A 27,594-nucleotide genomic window follows, 5' to 3' on the forward strand; every position below is an offset into this window, starting at 1 on the left:
TAATCAATGTATCAGCAACACCCAGGAATTAAAATACAGGCATCCTAAAAGGTTTTAACATTTATGCCTGTGAGGTCAGTAGGCAGAGAAAGCATCCTGCCGGGACAGTTAATTCTGATACTGATGTACAAAGGAAATGTTAGAAACCGAAAGCGACCATTATAAGAAATTGAAAAGCAAGGAGGATAAAAAAAATAGAAACTTGACCAAGAGAGTAAAAATTATACAAAACGATGAAAGAAGTTAAAGAAAAATATAATAATTAAAATGGAATGGATATAACATCTTTGATTAGGTGAATGGCCTGGATTCTATTAGAGAAGAAGCAAAGAAATGGAGCAGTGTGATGTTTAAAAGAAGTAAGTCTAAAAAAAGGTTACCACCCCCCCCCGGCCAAAAAAAACAAAACAAACAAACAACAGGAATGAAGAGTTACTGGGAAAAACTGTGAAGAAAAAGTTAATGCCAAAGTAGAATTTAAGGAGAAAGTGCTAAAGAGCATTAAGAGGGACAATATAAGGACAGAATGTTTCCAAAAAGGATGCAAAAGTCATAGATGTTTAATTAGAAACCATCATCACTGTTAACATAGAAACTAAAGCTCATACAATAAAAGAGTTCACCTGACTCAAAAACATCTTTCAGAATTTGGATGTCTAGTATATAAAAGAATCACCAAGGACAGATGATCAAACTAATGGCTAACAAGCTGGATTTAAGAGGTACACACGTAGGGCCTCATGGGGGTAATGTACGTTGTTTTTCTGTTTCTCAAACTTGACTGAGTTCTTGGCCACAAAGCCTGAATAAATTATAACCTGATAAAGTTGGAAAGATAATAAGATGGAAATAAGAGGGTCAAATATTCCCTATTTGAAAATAAGGAATTCTGAGATGAAGTAAATCAAGTAGATTACCCAAAAGTAGTAAAACATTTTATGCCGTAAGTATGTTTAGGAAAGTCCTTGCCTTGAAACTGCATAGAGACGAATATTTAAATAAAAGAGTAAAGATAAGTCAACTGAATGAAACAATGCCAATTCATTGAAAAGATCGATTAAATAAACCCTTTGCCTGCTTAATAAAAAGGAACAGGGAAGGGCAAAAACATACAAGAGTAAATATTGAAAAGGAGACTGAGCCCCAAAGAGTAAGACAAATAAGTTTGAAAACCTAGGGCAAATGGGTGACTGCCTTGAAGAATGGGCTAAAATTGTGTCAAGAAGCAGTAGAAACCTTGGCTACAAAGTCCTATAGAAAATGCCTGAGGGTAATAAAGCACCTATCAGGTAGTGGATGGTGTTAGAGCTCTATTCAGTCTGGGTTTAAATAACACAATTCCAATTTTAATCTGCTGAAGTCAACAGAAAACCAGAAATGCTGCCGTTAGCTTGTCTTGAAGTTGTAGAACTTTCATATCAAAACTGGAAATAGTACGCCGCCTCCTCCACCCATAGATCAATGCCAGTTATGAATACAGACTAAAATTCTAAAAAAATTAGTAGTTTCCAGCTATTTACTGGAAGAACATATATTACAAGTAAAGAATGCAAAGATGATAATGCAAGGATGGTTTATCACTAGCATAGATAGCAACAGAGCAAAATAATATTTAGATACACACAAATGTAACCAATTAAAAGAAACAATATAAAGTGTGGTAAAGAGATAAAATTTTCTGCTCACAAACTATGGCTATATAGTTTTTAAAAAGGACCCCAATTTTAAGGAGACTTGTTTCTTTGTTGTGTATTTATAAGTCACTGTATTCTAGTAATAACAGTTGGAAAATGGGATGGGAGGTAGGGACAGCTAGGAAACATCACTCATGATACTGACAAGACTGTCACATGGCAGAAGGAATTTAAATAAGAAAAGTATAGGCCTATGGGGGAAAAGCATGAAATCTTACTGGAAGACATAACCCAACCTGATAAGCAGAAACATTACCAACCCTTCCAAATTAATGTTTGTTTGATGGAATCACAGTTTCAGTATAAACTCAAAATAACACACACAGGTAGAGAAATGAACACGTTTGCATTAGTAACTATACGTATGTGCATACATACCCAAGCTCTAGAACAACTGACACCCAGTAGTAACGAGCACATCCAAGCACCACACATTCCTTTCTAAATGTCATTCTCCAGTAAAAGAAATCAGAGCGCCATAGACAATGGTACTCTGAAGCTGGACAGACAGAATATGAGCCTGGATTATACTGAATTTCAGGGGTTAAGAAGAGATCAAGAAAGGATGGTGACACATGAAAACCTCTCAGAGACCAAAGCTGGGACCATTTGAGTAGCAAAGTAATGATGCTAGATTGTAACCCACAGACACGTGAGTGTTTAACAATGAGAGACATACAGCTAAAAATAAAACCCAACCAAAAAATGGGCAGAAGATCTAAATAGACATTTCTCCAGGGAAGACATACAGATGACAAGACACATGAAAAGATGCTCAACGTCACTAGAGAAATGCAAATCAAAACCACAAAGATGCAAATCACCAGTCAGAATGGCCAGCATTAGAAAGTCTACAAATAGTAAATGCGGAGACGACGTGAAGGAAAGGAAACCTCCTGTATTGCTGGGGGAGTGTAACTGGTGCAGCAAACTGTAGAGAACAGTACGGAGCTTCCTCAAGAACTTTAAAAATAGTTACCATATGATCCTGCAATCCCACTCCTAGCCATGTATCCAGACAAAACTCTAATTCAAAAAGATGCATTCACCCTTATCATATAGCAGCACTATTTGCAATAGTTAAGCATGGAAGCAAATGAAATGTCCATGGACAGATGGATAAAGAAGATGTAGTATACACACACACACACACACACACACACACACACATATGCAGCAGAATATTCAGGTCATTTCAGTTGCTCAGTTGTATCTGAGTCTTTGAGACCCATGGACTGCAGCACGCCAGGGTTCCCTGTCCATCACCAACTCCCGGTGCTTGCTCAAACTCATGTCCATTGAGTCGGTGATGCCATCCAATCATCTCATCCTCTTGTCCCCTTCTCCTCCCGCCTTCAATCTTTCCAGCATCAGGGTCTTTCCAACGAGTCAGTTTTTTGCATCAGGTGGCCAAAGTATTGGAGTTTCAGCTTCAGCATCAGTTCTTCCAATGACTCAGCCATAAAAAAAAATGAAATATGCCATTTGTAGCAACATGGATAGACCTGGAGATTAGCATACTAAGTGAAGTCAATCAGAAAGAGACAAATACCACACGATATCACTTACATGTGGAACTAAAATACGGCAAGCGATCCTAAGAAACAGAAAAAGACAGACTCGTGGTAGCCAAGGTGCAAAGGAGGGAAGACGGAGTCTGGGGTAGTAGATGCAAATTATTTCATGCAGGATGGATAAACAGCAAGGTCCTACTGTACAGCAAAGGGAACTGAATTCAATATCCTGGGATAAACCATGCTGAAAAGAATACGGAAAAGACACATATATAAGTGAGCTCTTCCTATGAACATTGTAAATCAACTATACTTCCATTAAGAATAAAAAAAATAAACACTGAAAAAAAATTCATGCAAGATGAGAGAAACAGAAATCACCATGGGACCACAGCTGTCCAGATCTATCAACGGATCTAAAGTTCAGCTTTGAGAGGAACAGGTTGTTTACATAAAGTGCCTAACTAAGAAATTTAAATTGGAAAGAAAATGAGGCTGCACATGGATGAACCCAGCATACACCATCTTAACCCAGAATGATCAGGGTCACCAGCAGTGACGTGTGACCATCACATGCCTCTTGAGAAGGCACCTCACTTCTGCGCCATGCGGGCCAAAGCTGCCGAACCTCAAATCACGAGAAAAACCCAGACAACCCTTGAAATGCAGCATGTGCTTACAAAGCGAGTGACCGGCAGTCTTCCAAAGGGTCAAGGTCATGGACAGTGGAAGGTGGATGGGGCCCTGAGGAAAGTCAGAGACGGGAGGACTGGGAGCCACCACAGCGGCGTGCTGTGGGGCCTGGACTGGATTGTGGACCAGAAAAGGACAGGGTGGGAGAGCCAGTGAAAACCTCAGGATGACTCTGTGCTTTAGTAACTCGTATGCTCCAATGCTGATTTCTTAGTTTTGACCGTTGTACTGAGGTTTTTGTACAGGATGGTAACCCTGGGGACCCGGTGGTGCAGGGTACGGAAACTGCTGAACTGTTATGGCAACTTTTCTGTAAGTTTAGAATGTCAACAGAAAAAGGTTAAAAGTTAAAAGCACTAGTAGGGGGTGAAAACAAGCAGAAATACCTACAGGTAGAGAATTCCATGAAGATTCTGTCACAGGCCAGAGAAGGCTTATTAATAACCATGAGTTCTCCAAGATTTCAAGGATTTTTAAACTCTAAATTCACACACACACACACACACACAATCTATCTAAAACAAGGGGTAAAAGAAGATGGAAGGGTTTCAAAGTGGGAATAATAATAAAACTGCAATGTAAACATAAATTGATATAACTCAATGGATTTATCTCCAGGGGGGAAGATAAGAGAATGGTGCAGAAATAGCTAAATCGTTCTCTCCGAAGATAATCCCTAAAACCTGGAGAACCAAGAACTTGCAGTGTAAGCGTGTTGTTTTTGTTTCTGTTAGAACTGTGGAGTTAATCACTAAAAAACAACTGCTGACCTTGGGGAGCAGGGATCAAGGGGCAGGCGGTGGTGCCCAGAGGTCAGCTGGGTTTTTTTTTTTGGTAATAATCCTAGTAGCTCTTAGTGGCTCTTTAAACTCTGCGTATATATAATTAATAAAAACTAAAAATGCAGAACGTGAGTACATGATATACTGATGAGGAACATATGACTTATTCGAGGACACTGGCTGTGAAGGTGATGAGAGGGGTGGGTCAGGAGCTGGGGTGGGTGAAGGGAGAGCTTCTGAAGATGTGCTTGTGCTGCTGATGGAGACGACGTAGTGGAGAAGGGAAGCAGGGCAGAGAAAGGGCGTGTCTGCTTGCTTAAGAGAAGGAGAAAGGAATTTCATAATGAAACACAGTAGGCTTGATTGTTTAATGAGCGTCTGTGCTGTGCGTGTCACCGTTCTCTTTAGGGCGCTCTCACTGGCACTCACTGATGTTTTGGGTCAGGTTTTCTTGTGCTGGCTTCATAAAAATTCCTCGGAAGCCTTTTTTCCCAGGGCGATGGCACCTTCTGAATAGACCTGGAGGCAACTGCTACCTACATACAACACACGTTAAGACACAGAAGCTTTCCGGGCCTGGCAGAGGGCAGAGGGCAGTGTGCAGCCTGAGGGAGGGAGGAGCTTGCCATTCCAGGCGAACCTGCACGGGAGCGTCTCAGCACTCAAGGAGAATAACGCTGACACAGCCAGCAAGCACAGAAGCTAGGGAACTGACTCCAGTGACTCTGAAAATAACTGAAAACAAATATTTTGTAAAAAGAGAACCCAGTGGATACATACATTCAAAAAACTTAATCAAAAACATGTAGGAATGAAATGACCAGTTAAGAAATCCCTGCAGCCTGTTGTATATACAGCACAGGGAACTCTGCTCAATGTTATGTGGCAGCCTGGGTGGGACGGGGGTTTGGGGGAGAACGGATGCATGTATTAATATATGTACGGCCGAGTCCCTTCGCTGTTCACCTGAATCGACCACAACATTGTTCATCAGCTAGACCCCAATACAAAATAAAAAGGTTCAAGTTTGGGGGAAAAAAGAAATCCTGGAACATACAAATTGAAAAATCCTGGGTTGGGGGGAATCTTTAAAACTTAGTAAGTGGGAAATTCCAGAATGGGTACCTTTAAGGGAAACAATAAATGTAAAGATTGTGTTTGGGGAATTTGCTTTAATACAGCAAAACAAGAAAAGTATATTAAAAGGGGAAAAAATAGGGTAAAATGAGAGGCTCCAACATAAAATACTTGAAATATTCAGGGTGGAGAATTTTCTAGCACTGAAGAGAAAAACATCCTCCAATATAAACACAGCAGTGTGGAAAGGAGAAAAGACAGATCCCTGCAAGGACTGGCACGGAGCAGCAGTGCCTCCATGAGCAGCAGCAGCAGCCTAAGGGCTGAGGGGACACCTTCGCAAGGCCGGAGACACAGCTGTGGTCGGGGATTCTACATCCAGCAGCTTCCATTCAAGAGTGGGGGGAAAATGAAGGTATTTTCAGATAAAAAAGACTCGATTTACTACTAATAAACTTTGCTCAAAGAATGACCATAGTAAAAAAAAACAAAAACAAAAAAAAGAATGACCATAGTAAGGAAGAAGGAATGCAGTGCAAACACTGGTGACCAAGATATATGTATGGCAAAATAGAATAACCATCGACTGAGAATACAATGGACTTGCCTGGGGGCTCAGACGGTAAAGCGTCTGTCTGCAATGCGGGAGACCTGGGTTCCATCCCTGGGTCAGGAAGATCCACTGGAGAAAACCCACTCCAGTACTCTTGACTGGAAAATCCCATGGACAGAGGAGCCTGGTAGGCTACAGTCCATGGGGTCGCAAAGAGTCGGACACGACTGAGCGACTTCACTTTCGCTTTAGAATATAAAAACTTAAGTTTTTTGGAAATAACTCAGACTCCAAAGAAAGCCAGGAAGGAGTTGTCACAAAATTCTAAGAGGGAAGAGGGAGCCCTGATTGGGAGGGGCTCGCAGAGTGGATGACGCTCTACTTTTTGACTTGCTTGTGGCTGCACCGCAGTGTGCTTTAAGTTCCTCACTAAACTGCACATACGCTTTATTTACTTTCCTGGATGTTTGTTATATCACGTATATATGGACTACTAATGACTAAATTATGTAACATCTACAAATCCTTTGGGATTCAGAAACAGAGATGAAGGCCTCCAATTATATAAGCATTAGCAGAAAAGATGAATTTCTGACAAACAGATCACAAAAGTCATTACACATATGAAGTCACAAGAAGTTGTTTTCTGCCAGGTGGAGAGAAGCTGACAGGGGACCATTTGTAGCTGAGTGTTGCGACGTCAGCATGGCTCTTGCTTTGTTTCGGTTTAGTATTAGCAGGAAGGAAGATTGGTGTCTTTGAGGAAGAGTAGACACTTAGGCAAAGTCGTCCCTGACTCTCCTCAGTGCCTCACTCGCTGCGTTGCATCAGTTAAGGACTGTCCTTTTATCCTTACCCCTTGTGCAAAGACAATCACCATTTCATTCCACTGCACCTTTGCCAGTGGTCAGGATAACTTTCACCCTCGCTCTCCCCACCTCCAAAGTTAGAGTTCTGCCTGTTTGCTCGCGGGGATGCCCACAGCAGTCTGTTAGGTCGTTAACCTGGGAAAAATATTTCAGACCAATGTATGGTCAGAGTCCACTTGTTGTAGAAATCAGCATCAGCAGAAGCCCACCTGTGTATATCCACGCGCGCTTTGGAGGCACTGGAGTCTCTCACTTGGTCCACTGCATCGGTGTAACAGCACTAGACTGACCTCCTAAGTAGCCATCCCTTAGAGATCTTTTAAAAGCACCATTTTTTGCTTTGAATAAGATAGGCCCTGGCTCTTCTGGGAAGATCCCCGCAGACGATCAGGTCTGCCCTGTGCTCCCTGCAGTCTCCCCTCCAGGTGGCACATCCCCCATGGCTGTCGTCCCCTCTGTCCTCCAGGAGAGCGAAGAGGAGCTGTATTCCTCCTGCCGCCAGCTGCGGAGGCGGCAAGAAGAACTGAACAACCAGCTCTTTCTGTACGACACCCACCAGAACCTGCGCAGCGCCACCCGCGATGCCCTGGTCAGAGAATTCAACGTTAACGAGAACCAGCTGCAGCTGTACCAGGAGAAGTGCAACCGCAGGTGGGTCACAGCCTGCAGCCACTGTGAGGTCAGGCCTGGGCCAGGGCGGAGGGCAAGGCTCCCCCTTCAGAAAGCCTGAGCCCTGACCCCTCTTCTCTTGGCTCCATCAATTACTTATACTAAGAGCTCAAGCATCTGCACCTTCCCTGAGCTGAACTGTCCTCCTGAGCACGCCCAGGAAAGAGTGAAAATAAGCAATGACCACTACCGTTTAAGGAGCCCTTCTTGTCCTCCCAAGCCTGGGCTTGTCCAGGGTCCTAAATTAAAGCAGAATCCCCCCAACTTCCAACAAGGGGTGCTCTGAGTTGTGCTACAGACACATAAGGACAGACAGCCAGGTATGCCAGAGTCTTGCTCCACCAAAACTATCTCCAAGAAAATGTCAGTAGTGACCTCCCTGAACAGAGCATGGAGATGCCTTCTCCATGTTATTCTCATTTCATCTTGACGACACTGCACAGCAGCAGTGACCCCAGGACAAAGACCAGTGAGGATACAGATTTGTAGAGGTTTCTTGCCTGGGGTCCACTTCCCCAAGTCTGCCATGTATCCTTGAGTTCTAGACTAATGGATGACAGTGAAATCTGTTTTATTTCAGGTTAAGAGAGAAGAGAGTCAGCAACAGCAAGTTTTACTCATAGAAGCTGGGTCCGTGTGTAAGGGTGTCGTGTATGCGTGTGAGTTTGCATGGAGGAACGTGTGCTCTGTTCAGACCCTGGGAACGTGCTTACGTGTGAGGTCGTCACTCCTCCAGCCTGTCACTGAGATGACATATGTGGAGACCCAAGTGGCATGAGTTGGGGTAACCTTTTCATCTTGGACACTTTCTTAACTTACAGTCTCTAAAGAGGATCCCAAAATGTGCTCACATGAGGCCTCTCACGTTCCAAACTTCCCTGAATAAATGTAGTGAAACTCGATCAGTGACCTTCTGTGCACGAGCTGTAGAGTGAGCAGGATTCCTTCTCTGGCATCTAAAGACCCAGGTAACTGACTTCTACAGAAGACGAGCTGGGTCTGTAAGGAACTAACTCATTCAATTCTGAAAAGATCTGAACTGAAAGGCAAACGATCTCACGCTGAAGGCCTCGGACTTCACCAGGCCCGGAGAGGAGCCCCGGTCCTGCCCCAGCTCAGAGCACTTGAACTCCCTCTGGTGGCTGGACCTGCCTGCAGCCGCAAATGAGGGGTGGGGTGGGCCATTCATTAGGACAGGGACTTACTGGGTGAGTGGGGTCAAGGGTGGCAAGCTGGGAGCTCTCTGATTTACAAGCCTGTCCAAGAGCAGAGCCCCGTTAAGGACTGGCCAGCTTCTTACCCCCCTGGCCTGTCCACTCCCTGGTCTGCACAGCCACAGGGCCGCGGGCTCACTCACTACTCACATGGGGTGAGACAGGGCAGGCTCCCTGGGTGACCCCGTTTCCTGGAGCAGTGAGCTAAGCTTTAGGGAACGACAGAAAATCTCAGGTGCAGCCACCCCCAAAGGGGCAGACCCACTGAAGACAAGGTGATACTCGTCTACATCCTGGGATGCTGTTTACTGATTTGTACATGTGATGCTTTAGGAAGGCTTTTTCAAGGTGAGGACAGTAGTGGGCTGGGGGCGGGGTGGTCAGAAGAGGCACAACACAGAATGAACTGAGAACTGACTCAGGAGAAAAGCGGTTTACTTATGGGGAAAAAGTGATCGTGCTGGGAGGAACAAACTAGCAGTCAGCCTAGGGGCTTTACTTGGATGGAACTGGGTCCTAGAAACCCACTCCCCTTATGATCCTGAGCTTAGTGAGCCTGTATTATCTGAAGAGTCCATTAAAGACAGCCCTGCTCTGTGTGATCAGAAGACCCCCTCCTCCATTCCACACAAATTTACTGAGGACTTCCACCCAGCAAGCAGTAAAGTCAGGGGAGACCATGTGTTTAAAATGTTAAGGAAAAAATAGCCATTATCCTGGTCTCACGGAACCTCACCATGTGCTTCTAAAGAAATGCATTTTTCTCCCATGAAGCCAGGAGAACACACCCGAGAGCAGACTGACCAAGGTGGGGCTCTTAGTTATTCCCGAGTTGAAGCTCCTAGTTTATTTGGCATTGGCAACCGAGGGACAAGTATTCCCAGTGATAAAAATGTTCAAAGCACCTTTCAAGAACGCTCAGATGAAAAAGGCACTGAGCTGGGCGCTGCAGGGCAGCCACAGTGCGCAGTGTCCTGTTAGCTGTTGGCCAGGCAGCCGGTGGAGCCTCAGCTCAAGCTGCTTTTGGCTCCGTCATTTTCCCTACAAGCTCAGGTGTAGATGGCATTACCTATTTGCAGCCTGGGGTGTGTAAAGGACATAACACTTTCCCACTTCACTCCATTTAAAAGCTCAAAAGCTAAGATCTGGCTCCCCTTTCTGCTTAAAATGCATTTATCTGCTACTTTGTCAAAGGAATGATGAAGTAGCAGCATAGAAGACAGAAGGCTCAGCATCTGTTCAGCTGCTGTGTTGTAGAATCCACACCCAGCCACATCCTCGCAGAGCGGAGTGGAGCAGAGCAGCTGAGGCGGGTGCTGACATTCTCCACGATGCTGAGAAGAACCCTTGCCCCAAAAGATTGGCTCCTCCTCCCAGGTGCTACAGTGATGTCGATTCAGCATCACTGGGTATTTGCCTTGGTACCACCATTCTCCCCATGATAGGGTAACACATGAATCTGGTCAAGTTGGTGTTAGGAGTCTCTCCATGAGGATGCACAGAGAGAGAAAGAGGGGCACAGATGACATCGCTGCTCTTCCCCGAGTCTGCCTGGAAGCCACGTAACCTGAGTATAAATACCTAGCTGAGACTGTGCTTTCACAGCCAGGTAAAGAGCACAGCCGATTCAGATCAAGCAGAAGAGTGACAGGAACGCTGTGAAAGATGGCAGCAGCACTGATGGAGTCAGGCCACGACTACCTGTGTGCACAACTGTCTTTATTCTACTGAGTAAGGGAAATGGTGAACATTAGTTACTACATGGAAAACGAAATAGATGAAGCTGGTTAGATCATTTGAGTTTGGGAAATTTAGGTTGGAGAAAGTTAATTTCTCTGCTGTAAACTTGGCTATTCTAATGTGCACACTGAAGAGGGGTTAGAATATCACATTTCCTAAGTTTGATCTGAGAACCCTTTTGCCGAGAGACATCTTACAGGACTAGTTACATAGGAACACATTTGAGGACCTGCTTCTTTATTAAAGACAGTGACATGATCTAATAATTTATATGCTTTACGATGTAGTTAGAGCTGAACTTAAGCCAAGGCCAGTGGTTTTTAAACTGGGCCAGCCTTACCCCTAGCAGTCTACCAGAGCTTTCTAAGGAGTCACAGACTCATTTTTTCAGGGGATCAATTTTCAGATCCTCAACTTCCTGTTGCACTCTATCCAAAGATTCATCAGTGTGAGAAAATGCCCTTTTCTCCCCTTACAGAAGGAAGTAGGTCTTCTCCCCACATTCAGTCTTACTCTAGAGCAGGACTCAAGATACAGTTGAGTATAGTGTCTGGAAAGTGCAAGCCTCTTAACAGGATACGGGTCCTCCTCCAGTGCTGGTGGTTTCCAGTTCCTTGCTTTCAATAAAACTGAAGGAATACCCAGATTTCTGAGTATCCTGAGATTACCCTGCTACCACTAACTCCTTCTGTTCTCATTTGTCTGTGTGAAAAAGGATCATTCGCATTTCCATTTGTAAAACTGAAAATGGAGAACAGAGTCGATACTGTACCATTGCCATTCTACCAAAGATAATAGTAATCTACACAGAGAGTAAAAGAACCAAAGTAGAAGCCTTCTTTGACTCATTATGTTGCCCGTGGAATTTTACTGTGTTTTGTTCTTTATTAAATGTGTACTCTGTTTATTAAACAAGCTGAGTTCAGAAGAAATTTAAAATATGTGGAGCCTTTTTAAATGATTGTGTAGGTAGGATGATGTGTAATTTTGTTACAGATATGTAACTAAACAATATATAAGCCAAGAATAATTAAGCTACAATTTTATAAAGTAGAATAAAAATATAAACTCAATGAGTAAAAAAAAAATGTGGCATTTCCTACCATTTTAAAAAATTCCCTTGTTTGTAGAACTTTTTGAAAGGATGGTAGTGTCTATCACCAATTGTATTTAGAACCTTTGGCTAAATTTAAAGGGAAATGGAAATATTTTACCGGAAGATGCAATATCTACCATGTACCGCACGCACCTTTGCAGCTATTCAGGATGAAATTATTAGACATCAGTGTAGAAATGTGTAAGGGGACCCACGAGTTTTCCAAAGTCAGGAGGTTTCTGAGCATAACATTTTAAGAAGACTGATCCAGGGCCACTAAGGGTGAGTTTTATTTGGACTTAAGAAGGATGGTTAAAGGGGGCCTAGTTCTTTTAATTTCTAGACGTGTAGATGAACTTTCCATATAGGTGATATCCAGCTTTTTGGAGACAACCCTAAAAGCTTACCAACAGAAAGCTGATCATTAGATTAAGAACTATGCAGAATTATAAAACTGGCATTTGAAAACTACTCACTGATTTTGTGTTAGGCTTTTCATTCTCAAAATATTTTCTTCCTGAAGAACCAGTTCCATGGTGATCCTGTCTCAGAAATGTCCATACTTATTTCTCATTAGGCTTTAAAAAGCTGCACTTGTAAACGTGTGTTTATTATTAAAGCTTAATTTATTTTTTATATAAATAGTGTGTGCTTGTGTGTACACAGAATCATGTGAATGTATCACACAAATGTTGGCTGTTGTTAATGTGAGAATTAAATGGCTGTATCACAGTTTGAAAAAATAAAACTTTATCTCATTCAACAGATTACTAGCAGTCTGTCTGGAATCATTTTTTGTTGTTTGTTAAAAACTATTCACATTTTTTGTTCTTCTATAGGATATAGGCCTGCCAGCGATGACACAGTTACCATAAAAAATAATAATAACGCTTTTCTATCCTTTCTTTTTCCCCCTCAGTTACTAGTCTTTCTTTAAGCAAAACCTCACTCCATGTAGAAACCCAAGTTTCTAAAGTTAATACGTGACAATTCTGCAGTTTGTTGGTCTTTGGAAGAATGCTTTGTGTTAGTCATGCAATGATGTTAGTAAAAACACCTGTTATTTCTCAACTAAGCATGAGGGTGCGCCAGAACTATCAATCATTGTATTTTCTTGTCATCAAGTCCTGTGCACAGGAGGCCACTCTGTGCAGCCTAGAGCTGCCCCACCCCGATCCTCATCCTCTGATGACTGGACTAGTCACCCTGGCCCAAAAACCTGAGTCCGTGACAAAGCCCTGCAGAAGGGACGCGGAGAGTAGAAAAGAACAAAGGATGAATTAAAACTGCTGAAAGGTCACTTTTTAAAAGTGGATAACGTCATAACTCTCATAAAGATACTAAGTGAACACCTGTCTAATTTTATTTAACCCCTTCATTAACCATGGAATGATTAAAATGTCATAACTGGTTCAAAGGAGAATTCAAAGAAGAACACGTGGTTAGGCTACCTGGTGGTCCTGATTAACAATTCTACACCTTTCATTGTGAGAAGTTCAGATGATTCTTATCCCTAGAAACCCAGATTGTGTCCAGTGAAGACGGGATGGTCACTGGCTCTGAGTACTGACCAGTTTTCCTAGTTTTTTTTTTTTTTAATCTGTTGAGCAAATTTATTTTAACATCACCACAGGCATGAAATCTGACCCTGACCTTATACCACACACAAATATCAACCAAAGTTAGATGATTACAGATCAAGAGGTAAAAGATCAAACAGTATCACAGCCTTACAGTAGGGAAAAGTTTCAACAAAACACCGAAGGCTTCACCTGGCAAGGAAGGCAGCGAGACTAGACTCTGCTAGCGCTCACGACTGCTGCTCCTCAAAAGATATAGTAAGGATGATAAAAAAAGCAAACCACAGGGTGGAAGAAGAATTTCCAATAAACTTATCTGACAAAGAATCTCATTGAAAATGTGACTCCACCCCTCCAAGCTACTAAGATCATCCTTTAGGGTAAAAGGTATTTCATGAATAACCACCTCATAAGAGTACATCCAAATGGGTGATAGGCAAATGAAAAGATGCTTATTATTTGTAAGAGAAAATGCAAATTAAGACCACAAGAAGATACCACTAACACACTTACTGGAGTGGCAAAAATTGGAAAGTCTTAACAGTACTGGTAATTGTGTAATTTGGTAGCAAGTTACATTGTAAAGACATTTGACTCTCTACTGATGTTTACCGTGTGCATAGCCTATGAGCAAGCATTCTACTCCTGCATACAGTTGGCCCTCCGTAATCTGTGAGTTCTGCATTCATGGATTCAACCAAGCTCAGATCATGTACCACGTTTGCAGTCCACACTGGCTGAATCAGCAGGTGGTGACTCCATGAGTGTGGAGGGCGGACTGAGACTTAAGCGTCCTGAGAGTTTTGAGTCCAAGGCAGATCCTGGAGACAGTCCCCTACAGATACTGCGAGACACCAGTGTGCCTGCTAGAAGCGCATCCCTGCGTCCCCTAAGGACATGTACAAGACTGTCTGTAGTGCCGTTTCACACCAGGCGAAACCGGAAGGGTCCTGCTGTCCCTCTCCTGTATGTGTTAACCTTGTGTCTACACAATGGAGCACACACAGCAACCTCAAATGACTGAGCTATAAGCAACATGGATGGATCGCACAAGTATAATTTGAGTGAAGGGAGCTAACAGCACAAACAGCAAAGAAAAAAAAATGGAGAACCACAAATTACTAGGCAGATATACAGGAAAATGTAGGATATTTGAGAGATGGATTAGTATAAAAAGGTGACACAGAATGGAGCTCAGCACATACATACAACATGGATACATTCAAACACTGCAGTGTGAGAAAAGTGAAATGCAGAAAAGTGCACTCAGTGACACCATTTATACACATTTTACAAAATGCAAACAAACAATATTGCATGTTGCATGGAACAGAGAAGTGGAAGTATAAAACAACTGAAAGGGACATCTGAAAGTCAAGACAAAGACTGAGTCAGTGGGGAGGCAGTGACCAAGACAGGGAAAGGCAGTGTTAACTCTGTTGTGTGTTTCCTTTCTTTTTTAAACACTGGAAGTGTTGGTCTGGCCGGTACAAATGTAAAAGCAGGCCTGCCTACAGAGAACTTATACCGATCCTTCTCCAACTCCTCCTAAAGACTGAAGAGGAAGGAACACTCCCAAAGACATTCTGTGAAGCCACTATCACCCTGATACCAAAACCAGAGACTCCACCAAAAGAGAAAACTACAGGATAGTCATTTTGTTGACTACAGACCCAACAAATCTCAACCAAGTATTAGCAAACTGAATCCAACAATACACAGAAAAGGCCATAAACCACGGCAGCCAATGTAGCCGACTGTACTCTTTTCCCCGTGGGGCCCGGTGTGCGATGGCTGCACACGGCAGCCTCAGAAGGGCATGCAGCCTGATGGCCTGCTCCGGTTGCCCTAAGGGGCCTTGGAGACCACCCTTTCTGGTGGACATGCATGACTGGCATGCTGTCCCCAGGCTGGACTCCAGACAGGTGTGCACACTGCCTCTGGAAAGCCCCAGGGCACACTGGCCAGGGTCCACATTGCCCAGTTCATCATGTCCATCTGCACCAAGCTACAGAACAAGGTACCTGTGATTGAGGCCCTCCACAGGGGGCCAAGTTCAAGTTCCAGAAGAGCCACATCTCCAAGAACTGGGGATTTACTAAGTTTAATGTGGATGAATTTGAAAACATGGTGCAGAAAAGCGGCTCATCCCAGACGGTGGTGAGGTCACATCCATCCCTCATCATGCCCTCAGAACAAATGGTGGGCCCTGCACTCACTCATGAGAGCCTTGGGCCTGTCCCCTCCTTACTCATGCCCACCTGTATAAACCCTACTTTCCTGCCAAAAAAAGTCATACACTATGACCAACTTGGATTCATCCCAGGGTCACAAGGATGGTTCAACATATGTAAACCAATGTGATAAACTACATCAACCAGAGCCCATGATTCTCTCCATAGATGCAGAAAAAGCACTTGATAAAATTCATCCATTCACAATAAAACCCTTACAACAGTGGGTACAGAGGGAACATATCTCGACACAAGAAAAGCTATTTATGACAAAAACCATATGCAATAGACTCAACCTTGAGAAGCTGAAAGCTTTCTGGCTAAAATCTGGACCAAGATGTGGATGCCCACTCTCACCACTGCTCGTCAACACACTACTGGAAGTCCTACCCAGAGTAATCGGAGGAAAAAAGAAGTAAAAGTTATTCAAATCGGTAGGAAAAGAGTAAAATCGTCATAATATGCAGACAACATCATAATAGATAGAAAATGCTGAAGATGCCATACAAAAAGATACTAGAACTGATGAAGGAATTCAGCAAGGTAGTAGAATATAAGAATAACATACAGAAATTAGTTGCATTTCTTTATACTAAAAACGAAATATCATAAAGGGAAGGTAAACAAACAATCCTTTTTAAAATCTCATCAAAACAAAAACACAAACTTAGGAGTAAATCTCACCAAGGAGGTGAAAGACGAATATGCTGAGAAGCACAAAACATTAATGAAGGATATTAAAGGGTTCCCAAAATGGAAAGAGCCCATGCTCTTGGATTGTAACAATCAATATTTTTAAAATGACAGTACTACCCACATCAATCTATAGATTTAATACTATCCCTGTCAAATTACCCATGACTTTTTTCACAGAACTAGAACAAATGCTCCTTATGTTTATATGGACCATAACAGCCCCGGAATTGCCCAAGTAATCCTGAGGAAGAACAACAAAGCGGGAGGGATAACCCTACCAGACTTCAGACGATACTCCAAACCTGCAGTAATCAGAGCAGTGCAATGCGACAGAAAAGCAGACAAATGAATCAATGGAAGAGAACAGAAAGCTCAGAAAAACCCACACACCTACAGTCAATCCATCTTCCACAAAGGAGGCAGAATTTAAAATGAGAAAAAGTCAGTTCAGGAAGTGGTGCTGGGAAAGTTGGACAGCTGCATGTAAATTAGTGAAGTTGGAACACAACCTTTCACATTGCACAAAAGTCAACTCAAAATGGCTTAGAGACTTAGAAACCTACGATAGGACACCATCAAACTCCTAGAAGAGATCACAGGCAAAACATTATCTCATATAAATCATACCAGTGTTTTCTTAGGTCAGTCTCTCAAGGCAATAGAAATAAAAATAAACAAATGGGACCTAATCAAATTTGCAAGCTTTTTCACAGCAAAAGAAAAATACAAACAAAATGAGAAGACAATCTATGGAACAGGAGAAAATATTTGAAAATGATGCGACCCACAAGGGCTTAATCTCCACAACACACAAACAGCTCACACAACACCACAAAAATAAACAACTCAGTAGAAAAACAGGCTGAAGACTTAAATAGACATTTCTCCAAAGAAGATATATAGGCGGCCAACAGGCACACAAAAAGATGCCCAACATCACTAGTTATTTAGAGAAATGCAAATCAAAGCGACTATGAGGCAACACCTCACAGCAGTCAGTAAGGCCATTGTTTAATATTCCACAAAAAAACACTGGAGAGGGTGTAGAGTAAAGGGAAACCTCTTACAATGTTGGTGGGAATGTAAACTGGTGCTGCTATTATGGACAACAGTATTGAAGTTTCTCAAAAAACTCTAATAGAGTTGCCATTTGATCCAGCAATCCTACTCCTGGGCATATACCCAGGCGAAACTATAAATTGAAAAGATACATGTGGCCCTATGTTCACAGCAGCACTATTTACAACAGCCCAGCCTTGGAAATGGGAACGCCAGACCACCTGACCTGCCTCCTGAGAGACCTGCATGCAGGACAAGAGGCAACAGTCAGAACCCAACATGGAACAATGGACCGGTTACAAATTGGGAAAGGAGTACATCAAGGCTGTATATTGTCACCTTGCTTATTTAACTTATATGCAGAGTACATCATGGGAAATACTGAGCTGGATGAAGCACAAGCTGGAATCAAGATTTCCAGGACAAATATCAATAACCTCAGATATGCAGAAGACATCACCCTAATGGCAGAAAGCAAAGAGGAACTAAAGAGCATCTTGATGAAGGTGAAAGAAGAGCATGAAAAAGCTAGCTTAAAACTTAGCATTCAAAAAACTAAGATCATGAAATCTGGTCCCATCACTTCATGGCAAATAAAAGGAGAAAAAGTGAAAATAGTGACAGGCTTTATTTTCTTGGGCTCCAAAATCACTATGGACAGTGAGTGCAGCCATGAAATTAAAAGACACTTGATCCTTGGAAGAAAAGTTGTGACAAACCTAGACAGTATGTTAAAAAGCAGAGACATCACTTTGCCGACAAAGGTCTATACAGTCAAAAGTGAAAGTGAAAGTGAAGTCGTGTCCAACTGTTTGCGATCCTGTGGACTTGCAGCCCACCAGGCTCCTCCGTCCATGGGATTCTCCGGGCAAGAATACTGGAGTGGGCTGCCATTTCCTTCTCCAGGGGATCTTCCTGACCCAGGGATCAAACCCAGGTCTCCTGCATTGCAGGCAGACGCTTTAACCTCTGAGCCTTTTCCAGTAGTCATGTATGGATGTTAGAGTTGGACCGTAAAAAAGGCTGAGTGACACAAAGTTGATGCTTTCAAACTCTGGTGTTGGAGAAGACTCTTGAGAGTCTCTTGGACAGCAAGGAGATCAAACCAGTCAGTCCTAAAGGAAATCAACCCTAAATATTCATTGGAAGGACTGATTCTGAAGTGCCAATACTTTGGCACTGGCTCATTGGAAAAGACCTGGATGCTGGGAAAGACTGATGGCAGGAGGAGGAGGAGTTGAAAGAGGATGAGATGGCTGGATGGAATCACTGACTCAATAGACAAGAGATTGAACCAACTCTGGGTTATAGTGAAGGACAGGGAAGCCTGGCATGTTGCAGTCCATGGGGTTGCAAAGAGTCAGACATGACTCTTGGAAAAACCTAAATGTCCATCAACAGAAGATGGATAAATTAGACGTGGTACATGTATACAAGGGCTTCCCTGGTGGCTCAGACAGTAAAGCATCTGCCTGCAATGTGGGAAACCTGGGTTCAATTCCTGGGTCTGGAAGATCCCCTGGAGAAGGAAATGGCAATCCACTCCAGTACTTTTGCCTGGAAAATTCCATGGATGGAGGAGCCTGGTAGGCTACAGTCCATGGGATCGCAAAGAGTTGGACACGACTGAGCAACTTCACTGGTTCATGTATACAGTGGAATATTACTTAGCCATTAAAAATGATAAATAATGCCATTTATAGCAACATGGATGCAACCATAAATTATTATACTAAGTGAAATAAGTTGAAGAGAAAGACAGATACCATATGACATCACTTACATGTGGAATCAAAAACAATACAAATGAACACAGCTATGAAACAGAAAGACTTGTGGTTGCCAAGCAGGGAGGAGGGTGAGGAGGGATGATGTTGACGTTAGGGGTTAGTAGATGCACATTATTACATATGGGTTGGCTAGACAACCAGATCCCTACAGTACAGGGAACTATGTTCAATATCGTGGGATAAAACCGTGCTGAAAAGAATATATATGTGTGTGTATATTTGAGCCACTTTACTGTACAGCAGAAATTGATACATTATAAATCAACTACACTTGCATAAGAATAAACTACAATAAAAAATAAACCTTGAAAAGCATAAACACAGGTGTGAGGGAAACAGATTACCACCAGAACCCCACTGTCAAGGTCTACACATGATGCTAAAATTAGTTAAAGTTTGAGGAGGGCAGGCTATTTGCAGTCTCAAAATACCTTCTTCTAGGAAATATAATTGTAAAAAGAAAATCAGGAGCTTTCAGTGGATGGACCTAGCAGATATCATCACACCAAAAATGATCAGTGGCACCGCCGTGGCATCACACACCTGAGAAGGTACCTCGTTTCTGTGCAAGTGTTAGTCGCTCAGTCACGTCCGACTCTTTGTGACCCCATGGACTGTTGTCTGCCAGGCTCCTCTGTCCATGGGATTCTCCAGGCAAGAATACAGGAGTGGATAGCCACTCCCTTCTCCAGGGGCTCGAACCCAGGTCTCCTGCATTGCAGGTGTATTCTTTACTGTATGAGCCACCAACTTCAAACAAATCATCAGACAAACCCTTGAAATGCAAGATGTTCTACGAAGCAAATGACCAGCAGTCTTCAAAAGTGTTCAGGCCATACATGGCGGGGCGGCGGGGTGGGAAGTGGTGGCAGTGGCACTGAAGCAAAGCCACGGATTGGAGGAAACTGGAAGCCGTAGCAACTGCATGTTGTGTAGGATCCTGGACTGGGGCTTGGACGAGAAAGAGGACACGGGTGGACAAGCCAGTGAAAACCAAATAAAATCTGCACGTTATTCGCATGGCTTCAATGCCCCATCTTAGCTTTGACAGCTGGACTGTGGTTGGGCAGGATGGTAACCCTGGGGACTCTGGGTGGTCCAGGGTATGGAACTTGCCGAACTCTTACTGCAACTTTTCTGTAAGCTTAAAATGTCAACATAAAAAATTAAAAGGGAAAGGCATTGGTGCTAGAGAACAAAGAGAAAAAAACCAAAGATGGCAAATTCCACGAAGATTTTGTCACAGGCCAGAGCAAACATCTCACCACAGGTGTTTTCTAAGAACACAAGGATTGTTTTGTATTTCAATCTAAAATGAGGGGTCAAAGAAGATTCACAAGTTCAAAGTTGGTAATAATAATAAAATCACAATGTAAACATGAATTGATATAACCTAAATGGATTTACCTCCAAGGAATAAGATAAGAGGGGGAAAATAGTGGGGAAAATAGTCAAATCTTTCTCTTTGAAGATAATTGCTAACATCGAAAAAACTAAGAACTTATAGTATAAATGCAGGTTTTTCTTTTGTGTTAGAACTGTGGAGTTAATAATCAAAAGGAACAACTGCTGACCTTGGGGAGCAGGGGTCAAGGGGCAGGGGGTGGTGCCCAGGAGACAGCTGGGTTTTTTTTTGGTAATAATCCTAGTAGCTCTTCAGTTCAGTTCAGTTCAGTCCCTCCGTTGTATCTGACTCTGTGACCCCATGAATCGCAGCACGCCAGGCCTCCCTGTCCATCACCAACTCCCAGAGTTCACTCAGACTCACGTCCATTGAGTCGGTGATGCCATCCAGCCATCTCATCCTCTGTCGTCCCCTTCTTCTCCTGCCCCCAATCCCTCCCAGCATCAGAGTCTTTTCCAATGAGTCAACTCTTCGCATGAGGTGGCCAAAGTACTGGAGTTTCAGCTTTAGCATCATTCCTTCCAAAGAAATCCCAGGGCTGATCTCCTTCAGAATGGACTGGTTGGATCTCCTTGCAGTCCAAGGGACTCTCAACAGTCTTCTCCAACACCACAGTTCAAAAGCATCAATTCTTTGGCGCTCAGCCTTCTTCACAGTCCAACTCTCACATCCATACATGACCACTGGAAAAACCATAGCCTTGACTAGACGAACCTTTGTTGGCAAAGTAACGTCTCTGCTTTTGAATATGCTATCTAGGTTGGTCATAACTTTTCTTCCAAGGAGTATTTAGTAGCTCTTTAAACTCTGTGTATATATAATTAATAAAAACTGAAAATGCAGAACGTGAGTACATGATACAGTGATGAGGAACATATGACTTATTCGAGGACACTGGCTGTGAAGGTGACGAGAGGGGTGGGTCAGGAGCTGGGGTGGGTGAAGGGAGAGCTTCTGAAGATGTGCTTGTGCTGCTGATGGAGACGACGTAGTGGAGAAGGGAAGCAGAGAAAGTGTGAGTGCAGGAGGGAAGCCGTGGGCGCTGGTAAGGGGCCGAGATGGGAAGATTTCCCGTGTAATTTCTTCTACACAAAAGACAAAGTAAGGCCATCGGCTGACCCTGGGGAGGGTTAGGGCTTCCCAGGTGGCGCTAGTGGTGAAGAACCTGCCTGCCAGTGCAGGAGACCTAAGAGACGCGGGTTTGATCCCTGAGAGGGGACGATCCCCTGGAGGAGGACATGGCAACCCACTCCAGTGTTGCTGCCTGGAGACTCCCATGGGCAGAGGAGCCTGGCGGGCCACAGTCCATGGGGTCACACAGAGTCAGACACGCCTGAGCAACTTAGCGTGCACACACAGGGAGGGTGGAGGTGTGACACAATCATCTTAAGAGAAGGAGAAAAGAATTTCTTAGTGAAATACAGTAGGATTGTATGGTTTGACGTGTTTCTATAACGTATGTGTTATTGTGTTTTTAGGACTTTCTCACTGGTATTCTTTGATTTTTTTGGGGGGTCAGGTTTTGTGCTGGTTTCATAAAAATTACTCAGAAGCCTTCTTTCCCAGGGCGATGGCACATTCTGACTAGAACTGGAGGTAACTGCTACCTACCTACAACACACAACAAAGACATCGTTTGTGAAGCTTCTGGGGCCTGAGAATTTTCTCATTTTCTTTTAGGATAAAACAATTTACTATCTCTTATGGGCTACTTTTCTATAATAGCTATTATGTATGTGCATATCTAAAATATATATTGAAGACATAAGAGCCTTAAAATAATTACACGCAGGTACTTACTCTTTCCATCATCACTCAGTCTTCTACTTCATACACTCCTGCCACATCTCCTTATCTTTAGTTTATACCTGTTAGGTTTTATTTGTCAAGTTAACCTTCCACACTTTCCTGGTTTAGTTTAGATAATGGATTATCTACTTCCCTGATTCTGTGTTTGTGCTTTTCCCACAAAACAACCTACTCTTGCATTTATTTGATATTTGGGTTGACCAATTCGGCCATTTTCTGTGGTTATCGTTTATCTCCAGTGACTCAGTCTTTCCTTAGCCTCCTGTTCTTTTTATAATTGCTTGCGTTTGGTTAGGTGATTTTTGTTATTTCATTTTTGTGTGCTAATGCACATGGAACTGTACACAGCTAGGTTGCCTGGGGCTAGTGGGCATCACTCTTCTGAAATACCCTTCAAGAAAAGACACCTGGCAGATACCTAGGATCCAGGCCAGCGGTCAGTTGCTTCTTGACAGGATGGGAGAAAGTGGACACAGCTGTGCGGCCGGGACACAGGATTAGTAGCATCCAGAGGACTTAGTGCCCCGGTCCATCACGGTAACACTGCTGGCCTGGCCCTTGGGAGTCCCCCATTGAGAGCTTCCAGACAACCAGATGCCGCTGTACACACAGAGGTGGAAAGGCACTTCCATTCCAGATGAGCTGCACACAGAAATTTTAACCCTCAAGGACTATAAGGCTAATCTATCTAGCGAGCAGAAAAGCAAGAGAACTGACTCCAGTGCATAGGAAATAACACTGAAATTGCAAAAAAGTTTAAAAAAAGAGAATCCAATTGGATACACACATTTTAAAAAGATCAACCTTCCTTAAACCCAATCAAGATGCAGGAATGAAAGGACCAGGAGAGAAATCTCTGGAACTCTGAGTTGAAAAGTCTTGAAACAATTTTTTTAGACCTTAGTAAGTGGGAAGTTCCAGAATGGGTACAGTTAAGGAAAGGATTAATGTATGTGAAGATTGTGTTTGGAGAATTTGTTTTAATATAGCAAGATAAAATAAATATTAAAATGGTAAAAAAAAGTAAAATGAGAAGTTCTAATGTAAGAGAGATAAAAAAGGAGAAATAAGGGAGATAATGTGCCAATGTAAGGAGAGATAAGAAAGCCTTAAGTGAACAATGCAAAGAAATAGAGGAAAACAATAGAATGGGAAAGAACTCTTCAAGAAAATTAGAGATACCAAGGGAATGTTCCATGCAAAGATGGGCATAATAAATGACAGAAACAGTATGGACCTACAGAAGCAGAAGATACTAAGAGGAGGTGGCAAGAGTACACAGAAAAATTGCACAGAAAAGGTCTTAATGACCCAGATAACCACAACAACGTGATCACTCACCTAGAGCCAGACATCCTGGAAGGCAAAGTAAGTGGGCCTTAGGAAGCATCAGTACGAACAAAGCTAGTGGAGGTGATGGAATTCCAGTTGAGCTATTTCAAATCCTAAAAGATGAGGTTATTAAAGTGATGCACTCAGTATGTCAGCAAAGTTGGAAAAAGCAGTGGCCACAGGACTGAAAAAGGTCAGTTTTCATTCCAATCCCAAAGAAAGGCAATGCCAAAGAATGTTCAAACTACTGCACAATTGTGTGTATTTCACATGGTACCAAGGTAATGCTCAAAATCCTTCAAGCTGGGCTTCAACAGTACGTGAACTGAGAACTTCCAGATATACAAGCTGGATTTAGAACAGGCAGAGAAACCAGAGATCAAATTGCAACATCCACTGGTTCATAGAAAAAGCAAGGGAATTCCAGAAAAACATCTACTTCTGCTTAATTGACTATGCTAAAGTCTTTGACTGTGTGGATCACAACAACTGGAAAATTCTTAAAGAGATGGGAATACCAGACCACCTGACCTGCCTCATGAGAAGCAGGTCAAAAAGATACAGTTAGAACCAGGCATGAAACAACAGACTAGTTCAAAATTGGGAAAGGAATATGTCAAGTTTGTATATTGTCACCCTTCTGATTTACTTATATGCAGAGTACATCATGCAAAATGCCAGGCTAGAAGAAGCACAAGCTGGAATCAAGATTGGTGGGAGAAATATCAGCAACCTCAGTTATGCAGATGACACCACCCTAATGGCAGAAAGCAAAGAGGAATTAAACAGCCTCTTGATGAAGGTGGAAGAGGAGAGTGAAAAAGCTGGCTTGAAACTCAGCATTCAAAAAACTAAGATCATGGCATCTGGTTCCATCACTTCACGGCAAACAGATGGGGAAAAAATGGAAACAGTGATAGACTTTATTTTCTTGGGCTCCAAAATCACTGCAGATGGTAACTGCAGCCATGAAATTAAAACACGCTTGCTCCTTGGAAGAAAAGCTACAACAAACATAGAGTATTAAAAATCAGACATCACTTTGCTGACAAAGGTCCATATAGTCAAAGCTAGAGTTTTTCCAGGAGTCATGTATAGATGTGAAAGTCGGACCATAAAGAAGGCTGAACACCAAAGGATTGATGCTTTTGAACTGTGGTGTTGCAGAAGACTCTTGAGAGTCCCTTGGACTGCAAGGAGATCAAACCTGTCAATCCTAAAGGAAATCAACACTCAGTATTCATTGGAAGGACTGATGCTGAAGTTAGAGCTCCAATACTTTGGTCACCTGATATAAAGAGCCAACTCACTGAAAAAGACCCTGATGCTGGGAAAGACTGAGGGCAGGAGGAGAAGGGGTGACAGAGGATGAGATGGCTGGATGGCATCATCAACTCAATGGACATGAGTTTGAGCAAACTCAGAGAGATAGTGAAGGATAGGGAAGTCTGGTGTGCTGCCATCCATGGGGTTGCAAAGAGTCGTACACGACTGACTGAACAACAAGAAATCATGGCTGAGAATTTTCTAGCACTGCAGAGACAAGCATCCTCCAACTATAAACACAGCAGTATCGAGACCCACATACATGCGTATTCTACTGAAGTGGAAGAATATCAGGATAAAGAGAAAATTGTAAAAGAAGAGAAGACAGATTATCTACAGGCGACTGACACTACACAGAAGTGCTTCTATGTACGGCAAGAGCAGCCTCAAGAGTAAGGGATACCTTCAAAATGCCTTGCACACACAGCTGTAGGTCTAGGTATTTTATATCCTAATAGCTGCTTTTTAAGACAGAGGGAAGAATGGAAGTATTTTCAGACATCCAAAGACAGATAATTTAGTACTAATAAACTTTGCTTAAAGAATGATCATAGTAAGCAAGAAAGAATGCAATACAAAAGCAATGGTAAGAAAAATTAGTTATATATATATATATATATATATATATATATATATACAAAACAGAAACAATCATGGACTTGGAATAGAAAATAAAACTAAAATTTTTGGTAACAATTCAGACTCAAAAGAAAGCCAGGAAATAGTTATCACAAAATTCTAAAAGGGAAGAGGGAGTCTTGATCGGGAGGGGTACGAAGCATGAACAATGCTTTATCTCTAGACTTGCTGATGATTCCATGGCTGCTTGCTTTATAGTTATTCACTAAACTATATATATGTTTATGTACTTATCTGAGTGTTTCTTCTATCTAGACATGCAGTACTACAGACTGAACTATATAACAGCTATAAATGATTTGGGATTCAGAACAGGAGGACAGGCCTCCAATTATATCGAAGCATTAGTGGAAACAGTGAATTTTTTACCCCAACCAGATCACAAACAGTCATTATATATATGAAAGCCACAGAAGTTGTTTTCTTTTAGGTGGAGAGAAGATGAAAAGAGGTGATTCGTAGTACAGTGTTAAGACTTTTACGTACTTTTGTTTTGTTTGCTTTAGTCTTAACAGAAAAGGAAGCTGGTCTCCTTGCGGAAAAACAAACATTTAAGGCAGGTGACCACTGACTCTTCTCCGTGGCTCACTCAGTGCACGGAATCAGTTACCAAGGGCTGTCCATTCACCTCTGCTCCTTGCGCAAAGACAGTCATTGTTTTACTTCTCTGCACCTTGGCCAGTGGTCAGAATAACCTTTGCCAGGGCTTTCCCCATCTCCAAAGTCAGAGTTCATTCAACCCATTATCCCAGGGCATGTCCATGATTGTTTGTTAAGGTTGTTAAGCTGGGGAAAAAAATTTCAGACCAAAGTACAGTCTGAGCCCAGTTTTTGTAAAAATCAAGAGCCAAAGAAGCACATTTGTGATTACCAGTGGATGTTTTTGTAGCACTGGAGTCTCTCACTGGAATCACTGCATCAGTGGTAACAGCCACTAGACTGACCTCCCGAGGAGCCGTCCTTTGCACAATAGAGATCTTCTACAAACATCAGAGGTAACACACACTCATCCTCCCGTGCTAAAATCCACAGTCCTCACCCTGTAAGGTTTTCAGCATAACGGGAGTGCTGTTTTGGCTTAGACAACGGCCCGGTTTAGGGCAGGGCTTGTTTCGGTCATGGCTGGATCCAGGCGCTTTCCCAGTGGCTCTGTTTCCCTCTTTCTCCACACGATGGCAGAAGGACCACTAGCGACTGAAGACACTCATCACTCTCTCCACTGATCCACCAGAAAAGAAACTTTCTCTTTACCAAGAGCACCAAACAACTCCCATGGACACCGCCCACTAACCTGACCTGGGTCTTGTGCCTGGAGGTGGTGGTGCCAGGGGAGGAAGTCAACATTACCAGCTGGAGTCACATGCCCACCCCTGGGGGTGTAACCCATGTTTCCCTGGGTCTTCTGGCAGGAGCGGGGGGAAGTGGGTAACAGATTTACTTGAGATGATTCTTATACCATACATTTCACCCACTTGTACGATTCACTGTTTTTTAGCCCCTTCGGAGTTGAGTAACCATCACTATTACCAATTCTGGAATGTTTCCATCACCCCAGAGAGCCACTCCTGCTCCTCATCTGTCTCCACTCACTCCACCCCAGGCCACCAGCAGTCTGATTTCCGTCCAGGCCGCCCTCTCCCTCACCTGCTGCATCTACTGCGAGCACAGGCCCTCTGTATTTGGATGAGAACCAGAAGGTGATGCAGACCCATGGAAAAACCAGACTGGATTAAGAAACAGAATCACCGGGCAATGCAGCTGCTGTTTCAGTGTTTCACAATAAAGCTCCCCTTAACTGGCAGCCATAGTTTTCTAGACTGCTG

The 27,594-nt window shown here is 42.9% G+C and overlaps 1 protein-coding gene and 1 non-coding gene across 2 annotated transcripts in view; both read left to right on the plus strand.

Annotated features, from left to right (window-relative positions):
* Nucleotides 1-12,668, plus strand: part of PLCG2 (phospholipase C gamma 2) — a 164,550-nt gene extending 151,882 nt beyond the window's left edge. The window contains exons 33-34 of the mRNA XM_044931908.2: nucleotides 7,649-7,833; nucleotides 8,432-12,668. Coding sequence (XP_044787843.1) covers nucleotides 7,649-7,833; nucleotides 8,432-8,474 — 228 coding nt within the window. The 3' untranslated portion in view covers nucleotides 8,475-12,668. The remainder of the gene's footprint in view (nucleotides 1-7,648; nucleotides 7,834-8,431) is intronic.
* Nucleotides 12,669-15,219: 2,551 nt separating this feature from the next.
* LOC112580473 lies at nucleotides 15,220-15,351 on the plus strand. The gene has a single exon (XR_003104873.1). It is a non-coding gene; the product is annotated as a small nucleolar RNA SNORA70 (small nucleolar RNA).
* Nucleotides 15,352-27,594: the final 12,243 nt, after the last annotated feature.

Source organism: Bubalus bubalis, chromosome 18 (assembly GCF_019923935.1).
Source record: "Bubalus bubalis isolate 160015118507 breed Murrah chromosome 18, NDDB_SH_1, whole genome shotgun sequence".
NCBI lineage: Eukaryota > Metazoa > Chordata > Mammalia > Artiodactyla > Bovidae > Bubalus > Bubalus bubalis.